The following is a 16,067-nucleotide window of genomic DNA, read 5'->3' as shown; positions in this document are numbered from 1 at the left end:
CAGTTTGGTGATACAGCTCAGTGGTAGAATACTCCTTGGTGCCATCCCAGTACCAAAAAATAAAAGAATCGGAACAGGGACTGATTTGGGAACTATGGAGAGAACAGTGATGCATAGCTTCCATTCCTGCCCCTGTGCTTCAAGTCCAAGTGGAGAACCAAAACTAGCATACAAAACAAGCCCATCAGACATTTTGTGAGCTTCAGAATGCAGCAGTGGGTTAAAGAGCTACCAATTTAGCAGTTAGAACCCCTGGGTTTGAATCCCCCCAGATTGGGGTGGGGAGAGGTAGGACAGTTGCTTAACTGCTCTGGACCTTCACTTCTTGACCTTTTTTTAAAAAAAAAAAATATTTATTTTTTAGTTGTAGTTGGACACAATACCTTTATTTTATTCATATATTTTCACGTGGTGCTGAGGAAGGAACCTAGGGTATCGCATGTGCCAGGCAAGCGCTCTACCGCTGAGCCACAACCCCAGCCCCTCACTTCCTGACCTTTTAAAGTGAAGTGACATCCAGGTGTGGTGGTGCACACCTGTAATCTCAAAGGTTCTGGAGGCTGAGGCAGGAGGATTGTGAGTTCAAACCCAGCCTCAGCAATTTAGGCCCTAAGCAACTCGAAATAAAAAATAAAAAGTTCTTTATGTGGCTTAGTGGTTAAGTGTTCCTGGGTTCAATCCCTGGTACCTAAATAAATAAATAAAAATAAAGTAAAGTGACTATGCAGGTCACCAATCTCTAAGGTCTCTTTGTTTTCACAAAACTGTGTGTATGGGGCTGGGGCTGTAGCTTAACTGTAGCATGTGTGAGCACTGGGTTCAATCCTTAGCACCACATAAAAAAACAAAGGCATGCTGTCCATTAACAACTACAAAAATAATTAAAAAAAAAAAAAGAGTGTGTATTTGAACACTCATCAGCTACTGGTCATAACACTGCAATAATGTGCCTTTAATAGGAGTCCCTCTTCAGCCTAGACCACCTAGATCTACTAACACTCAATCTCTGGTTCCTGAGGGAACAAGGTCTCTTTGATTGTTCTGAGTACACCCCCAGGCTGAGGATATAGCACAAGGCCCTGGGTTCAATCTCTAGCATCACACAAAAAAAAGAAAAAATAGTATCCACTGAGTACACCCACTGCCATGTTATCCCCAACTAATTTTGTTACAAGTCACTTCATCTCATAGCCCCCTGGACTGGCCAGTCCTAGATCATTGGATTCAGTGACCAGAGCCAGTCCAGCAACCCTCTTCACAGCCCCATTCATTCCCCTTTCTCCCCGGTGGCTTCACTTCCTCCCCCATTCAGCCCAGACTCCAGGATTCATGACATCAGTCACTCACTTGCCAGCATCCCAGTGTCCTCACCTTCTGCCCTTCTGCCACATCCACCTGGTAGTTCCCCAGCTTTGGATCAGCCAGCTTCCCAACCATCTGTCTTCTCTACTTTCATGCCTAGGCTGCCAAGATGGCTGCAGGAAAACATGCTATTGAGTGGACCAGGGCCACGGCACACATATCTCCTCCAGCTCTGAAATGTCTCCTCTTTTTCTAAAACTGAAATTCCCTTGCTTTTCCTCCTCCATGGTTAGGTCACACTTTCTCCCTTGCTTCAAGTCCCCTGCTTCCTCTCTGCTCCCACCTTCCTCCAGCTTAGCCCTGCTAGGAGGCGGTGGTTCACAGCCAGGCTTGAGTGGGTGGGGGGGGGGTTGGAGTAAACTGCAGAACTCTCTTTGGCAAGGTTTTTTTTCTTTTAAAGACAGAGGGAGAGAGGGAGAGAGAGAGAATTTTAATATTTATTTTTTAGTTTTCGGTGGACACAACATCTTTGTTTGTATGTAGTGTTAAGGATCGAACCCGGGCCGCACGCATGCCAGGCGAGTGCGCTACCGCTTGAGCCACATCCCCAGCCCATGCAAGTTTGTTTTTGTTGTGATGTTGGCAAAATTATTCCAAAACTGTTTTACATGTATTATATGATGGAACAAATAAATAAATGTGTTGATGTTGTTAAGAAAAAATGTACAGAGGGAAACAAACGAAAAAACCACTATGAGAATGGATTCAGTGGAATTGGAGGTATCTGTATGAACTCATGATTTCCAAAATGTGTGCATCTATCCCTCCATGTCTGTGAGGGGTCGAATCTAGGACCCTCTGTATATACCAAAGTCCAAGTATGCTCAAGTCCTTACATAAAATGGTGTAGGCTGGGGGTGTAGCTCAGTGGTAGAGAGTGTTCTTAGCATGCAGTTGGCTCTGGGTTCAATCCCTAGTATCCCCACCGAAAAAAAAAAAAAAGATAGCTATTACGCCCCCTTTTCCACAGATAAGAAACCTTGGATTCAGATAATTTTATTTTGTTTTGTTTATTTTGTGTGTGTTTGTTGCAGTACTGGGGACTGAACCCATGATACAGTATTTCCCTATACTCTACCCACACCCTTCCATATACTTTAAATAATCTCTAGATTACTTTATATCTAATGCAATATAAATGCTATGTAAATGTTTGCTATACCATATTGTTTAGGAAATAATAATAAGAAAGGGCTGGGGTTGTGGCTCAGCGGTAGAGCACTGGCCTAACAAGTGTGAGACCCTGGGTTTGATCCTCAGCACCATATATAAGTAAATAAATAAAAAGAAAGGTATATGTCCTACTGCAACTAAAAAATAAATATTAAAAAAATAATAACAAGAAAAATTCTGTACATATTTAGTATAGAAGCAGATTTTTCCCTGAGTATTTTCAGTGTGCAGTTGGTTGACTCTACAGATGTGGAACCCATGAATTTGGGAGGTTAATTGTATATGTATGAATATACAGATGTATGCACATACAAGTATATATGTGCATATGTGTTTTTGAATTTATATACATATATATATGTATGTGTGTGTATATATATGTATGTATGTATGTATATTCAGCTTTGTCTGCTAAAAGGGCCTATAAATCAAATACATCCTATTAGTAATAAGCACATTTTGCACTGAGATCTTGGTTTTTAATACCATTCCCACTGAAAAGAATCAGGGTTCATTAGAGAACTGATTGATTCTGGGACTAGAGCATTATAGATATGAGATGAGGAGCCTGAAACATGTCATTATGCCAAAAGATATAAAAGAACTTAAAAACAGGAGGCATGTCACAGAATAAGGAACGACCCTAAAGGGGCTTCTACCAGCCAAATCTGTATCATTAGGCACCAAGAAGATTAAGGACATTAATAAATTGTAGCCTATTGAAAAAGTTGGGTATCAACGAGTTCATATTGATGAGAAAGGGAGAGAAGGTGGGGGAGAGCTCTTCATCAAGGAGAATGAATCTGGGGGTCAATGGTCAGTGTGGAGGGAGTTCTAGAGTCAGGAATTCTTCATTTTGCAACTCTCATATTAAAATGGGTCAGGCAAGAATCCTCTAACGATGCTAAATTTAGGAGGAAATATGAGGAGAAGGATATTTATATGGTTTTAAAGTGTCTCCTCAGATTGCTTATTAGTTGGAAAGGGAAAAATAATGAGTATATATAATGGACAAATTGGACAGCACCTTACCCAGGCGATCAGTGAGAAGCTAATGGACATCCTATATGTTTTGATGTGAAGCCTGAGAAGGACACATAACTTACGCAGTATTCTGGTTGGAAATGCATGCCCTGAATCTAATCATAAGGAAACATCAGACAATGGCAAAGAAGGAACATTCTACCAAGAAGAATTTAGATTCTGGCATCGGGGTGCCCATGTTGAAAGGCTCTGTGATGTTAGGTTCTACCAGCTCTGTGATGTTGGGCAAGTTACTCTCCCAAAGACTGAATTTCCTCCTCAGCACAATGGAAACACTAGCAGGACCCCCCTTTCCAGGTTGGGTGGAATGGAGGAGAGAATGCTTGCATTACACTCAGTGGAGTGCCTGGCTCACAGAATCACTCAGGGATGGTGAGTGGGCAGCATTCAGTTGCCTCCCTTTCCTTTGTTCTTACAGAATAAACATGCCCAACTTGGGGTTAAGTCTAATCTCTCTATCTCATGCTTCGATTCCATGTCCCCACGTTATCTTCCCAAGCTTTCCTCATTGCTTTAGTCCCTCTTCTGTCTCTGTCCCTCTCCACCAGCAACTTCTGTGAGTGCTAAAAACATGTCAACCTTCTCCTGTCTTTAAAGAAAGCAGGAAACCCTTAACCAAGTTCCTGTAAAGCTTCCATTCCTTAGTGTCTTCATTTCCTCCCTTTTTAGTTTTCACCTCCCTTAATAATAGCCACCATTGAGAGTAGGCCCACTATTTCTCAAGAACTTTATTTTCCTTTGGAAGATAGCTATTATGCCCCTTTTTCCACAGATAAGAAACCTTGGATTCAGATAATTTTGTTTTGTTTATTTTGTGTGTTTTTGTTGTAGTACTGGGGACTGAAGCCATGGCCTTGTGCATGCTAGGTCAGCACTTTACCACTGAGATACATGCACAGCCCTTTCTATTTTAGCACAGGGTCTCTCTATGTTCCCCAGGCTGGCCTCCAACTTCTGATCCTGCTGCCTCAGTTTCCCAGAGTAACTGGCCTAATGGATCTGTGCCACCATACCCAGCTCAGAGAAGATTTGAATTTAGATCTACCTCAGTCCAGAACTGTCCAATTTGGTAGCCAAATGAAGTTGCTCAGTGCCCAACCAGGACACATATTTCATTAGTAATTATGTATGGTATTTTCAAAAGCTACCAAGTTGGGCTGGGGTTGTGGCTCAAGCGGTAGCACGCTCGCCTGGCATGCGTGCGGCCTGGGTTTGATCCTCAGCACCACATACAAATAGAGATGTTGTGTCCGCTGATAACTAAAAAATAAATATTAAAATTCTTTAAAAAAAAAAGATAAAAATACTTTTAAAAAGGACTGGGGATGTGGCTCAGTTTAAGCACCTTGGGGTTCAATCTCTGGTACAAAAAAAAATTAAGATTGGACCTACAGAGCAGATTCTTCTCTTATCTGCCTCACTTGGAAGCCAAATGACCCAGAAGTATCTGCTATCTGCTATACTTTGTTTTCCAGAAAGGACAGAAACTACTGACATGGTTCTTGACACACTTGTCTAATCTGTCCCTTCCCCTTCTGTGAAAGCATATGGACACCTTCAAACATGGCCCCAATAACACTGCAGAAATACAGCTAGGAGGCTGGTGATATAGCTCGGTTGGTAAAGTGCTTGCCTTACCCAGCACACACACACACACACACACACATATAGTATGAGTTATTATTTGTATATAGTATATAGTACAGTATTTGTATATAGTAGAGTTAATTATTTGTATAAGTTCATATTTTTATATATTAGTAGCCAATTGTCCCAGCATCATTTTGTGAAAAGTTTATCTTTTTCCCAACTGAATTCTGTTGGCACCTTTGTTAAAAATTAATTGAACATTAATGGGTCTGGGGACATAGTTTATTTGTTAGAGTGCTTGCTTTGCATGTACAAGGCCTTGGGTTCAATCCCCAGCACCATAAATAAATAAATAACAAACAAACAAACAAATAAATAAATAAATAAAAATTAAACATTTTAATGGACTCTCAGTTCTGTTCCATGACACCAATATTATGTCCATCTTGACATTATTTAAACTGTATCTTTATTTTTTTTATTTTTTTAAAGAGAGAGAGAGAAAGAATTTTTTAATATTTATTTTTTAGTTTTCAGCAGGCACAACATCTTTGTTTGTATGTGGTGCTGAGGATCGAACCCAGGCCGCACGCATGCCAGGCGAGCGCGCTACCGCTTGAGCCACATCCCCAGCCCTAAACTGTATCTTTAGTTTTCAGATAAGGTAATGTAAACCCTCCAAGTTGTTCTACTTTTGGAAAATTGTTTTGGCTATTCTAGGTCATTTGCATTTTCGTATACATTTGAGGATCGAATTGTCAATTTCTACAATAAAATGCCTGCCAGAATTTTCATAAGGGTTGAATTGAATCTATTGATAAATTGGGGAGAACTACCATTTTATCATTTTCAGTTCTTCCAATTCATGAATATGGTATGTCTCACCATTTAGTTAGATCTTTAAAACTCTCAACAATCTTATGTAAATTTCAGTGAACCAGTTTTACACTTCTTTTGTTAAATTTATTCCTATGTATTTATTTTATGCTATTGTGAATTATTTCTTTAATTTCATTTTCTGATTTTTTTATTGCTAGTATATAAAAATACAGTTGAATTTTGTATATTGATCCTATATCATGTATCTTTATTAGCTAAAGTTTTTTCATGGATGCCCTTTTTCATGTTGAGGATAATCCATTCTCTCCCTAGTATGTTTGCTTCATGGTTCTCTGGATTGGACCCTGTGGCTCTCATGCATGCTTGGCAAGGGCTCTACCACTGAGCTACATCCCAGCCCCATAGTTATTTTGAATGTGTTTCATGAATGAGTATTGAACTTTGTCAAACAATTTTCTCATCTATTGAGATGATTATTATGTAGAGGGTATTTGTTTTTGAACTGGGGATTGAACCTAGGGGCACTCTACCACTGAGCTATATCCCAAGCCCTTTTCATTTTTTATTATTCTTTTATTTTTATTCTTTTAGTTGTGGATGGATACAATACCTTTATTTTTATTTATTTGTCTTTATGTGGTGCTGAGGATTGAACCCAGGGCCTTGCCTGTGAGACAAGCGCCTTACGACTGAGCTACAACCCAGCCCTCATTTTTTATTTTGAGACAGGTTCTCACTAAGTTGCTCAGGCTGGCCTTGAACTTGTGATCCTCCTGCCTCAGCCTCCTGAGTAGCTGGAATCACAGGCATACACCACCATGCCAAGTGATTGTATGGTTTTGTTGTTTATTAAGATGGTGTATCACATGAATTGATTTTTCAGATGTTAAATCAACCTTGGATTTATGTGATAAATCCAAGTTGGTCATGTTGTATAATACCTGCAGGATTCAACTTGCTAGTACTTTGTTAGGATTTTTAGATCTATGTTTGTTTAGGGATATTTGTCCTTAGTTTCCTTTTCTTGTAATATTTTTGGCTTGAGTTTCAAGGTAATACAAATCTAGTAAAGTAAGTTGAGAAATATTCATTCCTTCTCTGATTTCTATATTAATTTTTCCCCCTAAATATTTGATAGAATCAAAAGTGAAGCTGTTTGGGTCTGGGTTTTCCTTTGTGGAAATATTTTTAATTATAATTCAAATAATTTGCTTGTTATACCCTGGTCAGCTTTTCAATTTCTCCATGAGACATATATATTTGTAATTGGACCGAATACCTTTATTTTATTTATTTATTTTTATGTGGTGCTGAGGATTGAACTGAGCGCCTCGCACGTGGTAGACGAGCGATCTACTGCTAATCCACAATCCCAGCCCCTACACGAGAGTCAGTTTTGATAATTTGTATCTTTATAGAAATTTGTGTATTTCATCCAAATTATCTAATTTCTTGGCATAAAGTTTTTTATGATACTTTTTCATTTCTACAAGGCCTTAAATTTTTTATTTGGGGAGCTTGTCTCTTTTTTCTTTTCTTGATGACTCTAAACAAATATTCATCAGCTTTTTTTATCATTTTCATTTTCAAAGAGCCAACTTTTGGTTTCATTGATTTTCTCTATTATTTCTGGTTTCTGTTTGATCTCTGATTTTTATTATTTCCTCCCTAGTATTTACTTTGAATTTGATTTGATCTTCTTTTTGTAGATTCTTGAAATGGAAGCCTATTGATTTTGAATCGCTGTTCCTCTGAATAAAATAAATATTTAAAGCTATAGATTTTTCTTTACACACCACTTCAGCTGCATCTCAAATTTTGATATGTTGGAATTTTTGCTTTCATTCAGTTAGAGATATTTTCTAGTTTCCTTTATGGTTTTTCTTTAAAACTGGGTTACTTATCATTGGATGTTTATAATTATTTGGGGACTGGGGATGTGGCTCAGTTGTAAAGCACTTGCCTAGTGTTTGTGAGGCACTGGGTTTAATCCCTAGCACTTCAAAAACAAACAAAAAAGTGAATTATTTAATTTCCAATATTAATCATAGTAAACTAATTTTTAATCATTCCAGGTTTTTTTTCAGTGGGGGTTCTGGGGTTTGAATCCAGGGGTACTTAACCACCAAGCCACATTTCCCAGCCTTTTTTTTTTTTAGCATGTTGCTAAAATATTTAATATAGGTAAATACATGCTTTAAAAATTATTAATTATAAAATTAAACTTGATTTTTTTTAGTTTATCTTTTTTTTCTTCGTGTCTCTATACATGTACTTTGGATAATAATGATCATCACATTCCACCATCATTTCTAACCCATTGCCCCCTTCCTTCCCCTCCCACCCCTCTGTCCTATCTAGAATTTGTCTATTCCTCCCATGCTCCCCCTCCCTACCCCACTATGAATCAGCCTCCTTATATCAAAGAAAACATTTGGCATTTGGTTTTGGGGGATTGGCTAACTTCACTTAGCATTATCTTCTCCATTTACCTGCAAATGCCATGATTTTATTCTCTTTTATTACTGAGTAATATTCCATTGTGAATATATGCCACATTTTTTTTTAAAGATTTGCTTTTCTTACACTTTTCAGATATGGAAGGAACAGCATTTTGACCAATGTTTGAAATATGCTGAAAGGACATTTTTTTATTAAAGAGAGAGAGAGAGAGAGAATTTTTTTGATATTTATTTTTTAGTTTTTGGCGGACACAACATCTTTGTTTGTATGTCATGCTGAGGATCAAACCCGGGCCGCACGCATGCCAGGCGAGCGGGCTACCACTTGAGCCACATCCCCAGCCCCTATGCCACATTTTTTTTATCCATTCATCTATTGAAGGGCATCTAGGTTGGCTCCACAGTCTAGCTATTGTGAATTGTGCTGCTATAAACATTGACGTGACTGTGTCCCTGTAGAATGCTGTTTTAAAGTCTTTTGGGTTTCAGCCCTTTTTTGTATCTTATTTAGAGACAGGGTCTCATTGAGTTTCTTTTTTTTTTTTTTTAGAGACTGATCTCTTTTTTTTTTATTGGTTGTTCAAAACATTACAAAGCTCTTGACATATCATATTTCATACATTAGATTCAAGTTGGTTATGAACTCCCAATTTTACCCCAAATACAGATTGCAGAATCACATCGGTTACACATCCACATTTTTACATAATGCCCTATTAGTAACTGTTGTATTCTGCTACCTTTCCTATCCTCTACTATCCCCCCTCCCCTCCCCTCCCATCTTCTCTCTCTACCCCATCTACTGTAATTCATTTCTCTCCTTGTTTATTTTCCCATTCCCCTCACAACCTCTTATATGTAATTTTGTATAACTCATTGAGTTTCTTAGCACCTCAATTTTGCCTGGGCTGGCTTTGAACTCACGATCCTCCTGCCTCAGCCTCCCAAGCCACTGGGATTACAGGGAAACACCACTAAATATTTTAAAATATTTCCAAATATTTTAATATAAATACCAATGTATTTTTTGCATGTTATATGGGCTATTTTTTAACCTGCTTTAAGTCTTTACCTTTTGTATTTGCATTTTTCAGTCTTGTAAATAGAATATCCATCTACTCAAAACATGAAATGAGGGTGTGAGGATGTGGCTCAAGGGTAGAATGCCTGCCTAGCATGTATGAGGCACTAGGTTTCATTCCCAGTACCACGTCCATACACACACACACACGCACAAATCAATTATGTGAAATTTTGAAGTGGGAAACCATTGGAGCTGGGAAAAAGAAAGAAGTGAATGTAAATTTATTTTAACATTGCTCAGAGTAGGAAATCAATAGATACTGTGTAAAAAATAGAGAATAAGAGAATAATATAAAGTGTGGTCTTTCAAAACACAAACATAAAGCAAACAGTTCACAGAGTAAAAGTTTGTTTTTAAGCTATGAACCATTTTAGAAGATGTAAATATTTTGCTGGTTGCATGGTGCACATCTGTAGTTCCACTTACTGGAAAGGCAAGAGGATCACAAGTGAAGCCAGCTTCAGCAATTTAGTGAGACTCTCAGCAATTTAGTGAATCCTTGTCTTATAATAAAGGAATGAGTATAAGGCACTCCATTATTGTCATGTATGTAAAAAACAAATAATTTAAAAAAAAGAATTGCATTCCTCAGTATGGTTGCTGGATAAATGAATATCTAAAAGTAAATAAAACTTATATAACTGTAAAAAAAAAAAGAAAGGAAGGAAAGGGAGAATATAGTATAAATACACCTCCCATCATCAGAGATCTGAAAATAACATTTTTTTTTTCAGTGCAGGGGATTGAATCTAGCAGTGCTCTACCACCGCGCTACACTTCCATCTCTTTGCATTTTTAATTTTAAGACAGGGTCTCCCTGAGTTGCCCAGGCTGACCTTGAACTTGTGATCCTCCTGCCTCAGCCTCCTGAGTTGCTGAATGGCCCTGTGCCCCTCTTAGATCTGAAAATAAATTTCTGAAGCACATGAACTTAGTGTAATGGAGAGGAGCCGTCATGGACGCTTTGCAAAGGCTGCTCTATTAAAGGGTCTTCAGAGGCGTGAGATAAGTTTTAGATATGCCTTAGGAAGCTTATAGAAGGAGGAAGGTGCTAGTCCAGCAGAGAGTTTCCCTGTCCCATTAGCTAGAAGACCCCTGTGGTCATTTAAAAAAATTTTTTTTCAGTTGTCGATGGACCTTTATTTATTTAATTTATTTATTTATACATGGTACTGAGAATCCAAGGCATGCTAGGCAAGCGCTCCACCACTGAGCGACAATCCCAGCCCCCTTGTGGTCCTTCTTAGACTTAATTCAAGACCCCCGCTGGCATGACTTGGGTCACTGCAGTGAACATTTTAGTTGGTGCCTCAGCAACCCTGATCCTAGAATTTCTTAACAACCACACTACTGATATCTCCAGGTATTGCCAAATGTTCCATGGCAGACTTCAATAACATTTTTTTTTTTCCTGTTGCACTTCTTGGGATTGAACCCATGGCCTTGGGTATGCTAGCAAGCACTCAACTACTGAAGTATATTCCCAGCCCTTGATAACATCCTTTAGTCACAGACTAATCCAACTCAGAAGGCCACCTGAACTCCTGAATTCCTGTAATACAAAACATATGCTCTATTCTTGAAGCTCATTTGGAGTAGATTTAATTACTTAAGACGGAAAGCACAATGCCAAGGCCTAGAGAAAGCCTACAGAACACAGAAGAGAATGAGAGAGAGGGGTGGGGGAAGTGGTAGGTTGAACACGAAGGAGAAGATGGTCCCTGTGTGACCCAGGGAGGAGAGGGGTGAGGAGCAGGCTTGCAGGTGAGGCCTGGCAGGAAAGAAGCAAATAGCATTTTCGTTGTTCAGTTCATCCTTGTGACAAACCCAGGACCAGCCTACTGCTGAAGCCCTGTAAACCCACAGATCTCCCCCTGCATGGTGCTCTGGAGCTCCTCAGCCTCCCTATTTGATCAAATTGGAGAAACTGAGGCTTGGAGAGGTGCAGGGACCTAAGGTCATAAAGCAAACAAGAGCAGAACTTCTGGGTTTCTGACTTCCAGCCAGGCGGCCTTCCCATTTCTACTATCTATTCCCTGTTTAAAAACCTATGGGGGTGGGGAGGCTGGAGTTGTGGCTCAGTGGTGGAGCGCTTGCCTAGCATGTGGGAGGCCCCTGGGTTCTATCCTCAGCACCACATATAAATAAAGGTATTGTGTGCAACTACAAATAACTAAAATATAAATATTAAAAAAAAACTATGGGGGGCTGGGTGTGGCAGTGCACACCTGTAATCCCAGCAGCTCAGGAGGCTGAGGCAGGAGGATCACGAGTTCAAAGCCAGCCTCAGCAATTTAGAGAGGCCCTAAGCGACTTAGAGAGACCCCGTCTCCAAGTAAAATATAAAAAGGGCTGGGGATGTGGCTCAGTGGTAGAGGGCTTTCCTGGCATGCTGGAGACCCTGGATTCAACCCCCAGCACAGCAAAACAAAACAAAACAAAGAAAACACCTTTAGGGCTCATAACCAACATGTCCAGAACCTTTCTTCCTCAGCTATCCTGCCTTAATTCCAAACCCTCCCTGCTACACAAATTTCCTTCCACTGAAGCCACACAGCATTGCTCACGCAGTTTTCTCTAGCCTGGACCAGCAACTAGGAGACTCTCACTGAATATTGGTTGGTTGAGTGAGTGAATGATCACTTTTCTCTCCTTCAATTCTCAGTTCAGTTCTGACACAGCACTATCAGTTCCAAACTCTAGTCCTTAGGGATTTCTCTGTTCTCTGCATGCAAGCATTTACAACAAGATGTAGTCCTCAACAGCTTGGTGTCCCTAACTGGACTGCAAATTCTGCAGGCCCCAAATGAAATATTTTTTCCTGAAATTCAGCTCCCAGCCCTGTGTTGGAAGACCTATGTCTAGTTGCAAGACCACACTGAGTAGCTTTGTGACCCTGGAAGAGTCATTGATCTTTCCAAAATCATTTTTGCATCTTTTTCAACAAAGAGAAGCAGGGTGCAGTGGTACACCCTTGTAATCCCAGCAACCCAGGAGGCTGAGTCAGGAGGATCTCAAGTTTGAGGCCAACATCAGCAATTTAGCAAGGCCCTAACCAACTTAGTGAGATCTTGTCTCAAAATAAAAAATAAAAAGGGCTGAGGATATAGCTCAGTGGTAAAGCGCCCCTGGATTCAATCCCCAGTACCAAAAAAATAAATAAAAATAAAGAGGAAGGGCTGGAGGTGTAGCTCAGTGATAGAGCCCTTGCCTAGTATGATTAAAACCCTGGGCTCAATCTCCAGTACTGCAAAATAAATAATAAATAAAAATAAAAACATGCCCCTGGGGTCCTTTTTTATTTTCTGAAAATCATTCTTGGGACTGCCGTCCTTGCTGCTGGGGGCATATGCCCCAGCCCCTGCACCACCCCTGCTGCTGCCTGGGCAGGGGAAAGGAGGGGCACAGTGCCTGTAATTATTAAACATGAATTCAATTAAGAAAAAAAATAAAAACAGAGAGTCACCTGCCAGCCCACTTCACAAGGTTGTTATAACAATCCAGTAGAATAATAGCGTGTGTGAAGAAGCACTAGGAATTGCAACCTGTTCTGAAAATGTGACACAGGGGTCTCATCATAGGCTCAACTGTGTGGACTGATTAAAGAAGCATGAACCAACTCTTTGAAGATCTACCAAATTCAGGCATAAGTTAACTCTCATAGCAGTATTTTAGTTAAGAAATCAATACTAACTTTATCTTCTCGGTGATCATTGGTCATGTGTGTGTGTGTATGTGTGTGTGTATATGTATGTATATACACACACACATATACACACATACACACACATACACATACACACACACACACATACACACACGCACACACATATCATAAGCCCAACTTTGGAGAAAATTGTGCCACTCTCAATTTCATATTCTGTTCCAGTTCCAAGGGAAAACATGTGACCCATGCCCCAACTGAGCTGCACATTTCTTCTGCCTTATCATACCCAGTAGTTATGGAGCGTGTGTGTAATTCAATCAGGATGTTTGATAGGCCTTTTGGGTTGAAAGTGGTTCCTTTGTCTGGTCCTAGACTGTAACAGTGTAAGGTGGGAGATACAAGGAGGCTCCCTTGAGGAGAAAGCAGAATTGAGAAAGACTCAATCCAGGTATCATTTTTTTTTTAAGACCCTGGATCCAGCCATGTCTGAAGCCAGTGCACTTCTGCGAGTCAATAAATTACCTTCTTCCCACTTTTACTCCCAACCAGTTTGGGTAAGAATTTGTACCCAGAAAGTCCTGATTAAGTCAATAAATAATAGTCCTAATTAAGCCCATAAATAATAAAATTCACAGACTTTTTAGTAGGAAAAAAAACTATTTTAGCTGGGAGCTATGGCAGATACCTATAATCTCAGCTATTAGGGAGGCTGAGTCAGGAGGATCCCAAATTCAAGGCCAGCCTCAGAAACTTAGCGAGATTCAAAATAAAAAATTTAACACCCAGTACTGCTAAAACCCTTTTTTAAAATGAATGATACAGTCCATCAAAAGATGATAAAGGCTAAGGAGAATAAAAAGGAAGGAGTACAGGGAATGCCAAGTTATTTCTAAATTTTTTTAAAGTGAAGGAGGGTTTGTTCACCCAACTTCAGCTCAAAGAGATTAAAAATAAGGTCATGGGGCTGGGATTGTAGCTCAGTGGTGGAACACTTGCCTTGCATGTATGTATGAGGTACTGGGTTCCATCCTCAATACCACATAAAAATAAATAAATGAATGAATAAATAAATGAATGTATTAATATAAAAAACAACAACAACAAGGTCATCTAGCAAGTAGAAGAACCAGAATTGAAAAATGGGAGGTCTTTTGACCTCGCCCAAGTCATACTTCCTCCCAGGCCAGGAATCTCTTAACTGGTAAACTCACTTTATCTTTCCTGGGCTTCACTATTAATGACCTTTTGGAAGTTTTGTTTTATTTTGGGTTTGTTTATTTGTTTTGTGGTACTGGGGATTGAACCCAAGGGTGCTGTACCACTGAGCTACACCATCAGCCATTTTATTTTATTTTGAGACAAGGTCTCGCTAAGTTGCAGAAGCTGGCCTCAAATTTGTGATCCTCCTAACTCAGTCACGAGTTGCTGAGATGACAGGCATGTGCCACCACAAACACCTGGAATTGTCTTGACTTCAGTAACATTATATTGTCCTAGTTCTTTCCCTTCCCAATTAGTTCTGCTACTTTTTGGCTTTTCTTCTCACCACTTGAGTCACCCGATAGAAGCCATTGTAGGATCACCATATTGAACTATATCAGGGAATGCCATTCAGATCATAGTTTTTACGAATGGCCCCATTTGGAGTTGTGCAGTGCACAGCCTGAGCAGCTGAACATAGCAGTTCTGTACCTGCTGCACTTCTCTTATCTATAATACTGTCTTCGTTTCCCTCCCCTCTGCAGAGTCTTCCCAAAACTTCTTGTGCAGCTTCCGCCCTGCACCATTGGAGAATGTAGTGGAGCAGCCTGAATTAACCATCTCCCCTTGCAAATTACACTGTGCCTCTCGTTGCCCACAGGCTTCAGTGGGACAGAGGTAATGGATATATTTTGACAGTATTAATGCACAAACCTATAAATAAAGAGTCCCCTTACGAAATTGTCTCTCTGCTTCTGATTGATGTCTAAAAGTTTCTGGAAGCCAGGCCTAATGACGCATGCCTAATCCCAGGAACTCAGGAGATTGAGGCAGGAGGATCGAAAGTTTGAGGCCAGCCTGGACAATTTAGTGAAAACCTGACTCAAAATAAAAAGTAAAAAGAGCTGGAGTGTAGCTTAGTAGTAGAGCACCCCTAGGTTCAATCCCTATAACCACCAAAATTAATGTTTCTGGATTTAGTGAAAGGCAACTTGGGAGTTTCTTGTAATTCTAAAACCTACCATTTGATTTCTTTACTTTTCTTCTTCTCCTTTTCCTTCTTCTTTTTTATATTGCTTTTTGTGTGTGTGCCAGGCTAGGTAGACATATTATATAATTCATTCCCCACAACATTATTACTAAACTCATCTGTGTAAGGTTCAAGGAGGTAATGTGATCTAAGGTCACACAGTTAACTGGCAGAGGTAGAATTTGGACCAGGTCCATTAGACTTCAAAGCCCATGTACCCTCTGCTCTACAAACTGCCTCCCAGTATCACCTAGCTCTGGGGGTAGTACAGGGTGATGTTAATTTATATTTATATTTCAATACAGTTTTATTGTATTTATATTTCAATACAGTTTTGAAAACCTCCTTTTCTATGTACAATTTCAATGCACAATTAATACTCATAATAACCCTGGGAGGTAAGTAGCAGTGTTAACCTTAGACTTAGCTACACTCTCAAAAGCAAAGTATAAACTGACAGATATAAAGGAAAAGCCTGGATTCAAAAGAGTCTTAATTCCTCATTCTTGGTGCTGCTCGGCCTCAGTGTTCTTCGATATAGAACATGTAAGCTGAGGACTGAAGGGTAGGGACAGGTTTTTTTTTTCTTTCAGTTTTGCTTCTAACAGTCTGCAG

The 16,067-nt window shown here is 39.7% G+C and overlaps 1 protein-coding gene and 1 long non-coding RNA gene across 10 annotated transcripts in view; one reads left to right on the top strand and one right to left on the bottom strand.

Moving 5' to 3' along the window:
- The window catches only part of Agbl2 (AGBL carboxypeptidase 2), a 53,792-nt gene extending 38,633 nt beyond the window's left edge, over nt 1-15,159 (top strand). For all 9 annotated transcript variants that reach the window (XM_048788816.1, XM_048788817.1, XM_048788814.1 and 6 more), the window contains one exon: nt 14,968-15,159. In XM_048788816.1, coding sequence (XP_048644773.1) covers nt 14,968-15,104 — 137 coding nt within the window. In that variant the 3' untranslated portion in view covers nt 15,105-15,159. The remainder of the gene's footprint in view (nt 1-14,967) is intronic.
- LOC125612113 lies at nt 349-7,398 on the bottom strand. The gene is made up of 2 exons (XR_007342432.1): nt 7,289-7,398; nt 349-383 (listed from the first exon to the last, which is right to left on the bottom strand). It is a non-coding gene; the product is annotated as an uncharacterized LOC125612113 (long non-coding RNA).
- Nucleotides 15,160-16,067: the final 908 nt, after the last annotated feature.

The sequence above is a fragment of the Marmota marmota genome, unplaced genomic scaffold, assembly GCF_001458135.2.
Source record: "Marmota marmota marmota unplaced genomic scaffold, marMar, whole genome shotgun sequence".
Classification (NCBI taxonomy): Eukaryota; Metazoa; Chordata; class Mammalia; order Rodentia; family Sciuridae; genus Marmota; species Marmota marmota.
Note: the sequence above shows the minus strand (reverse complement) of the source record. Positions and strands in the feature narration are given on the sequence as shown.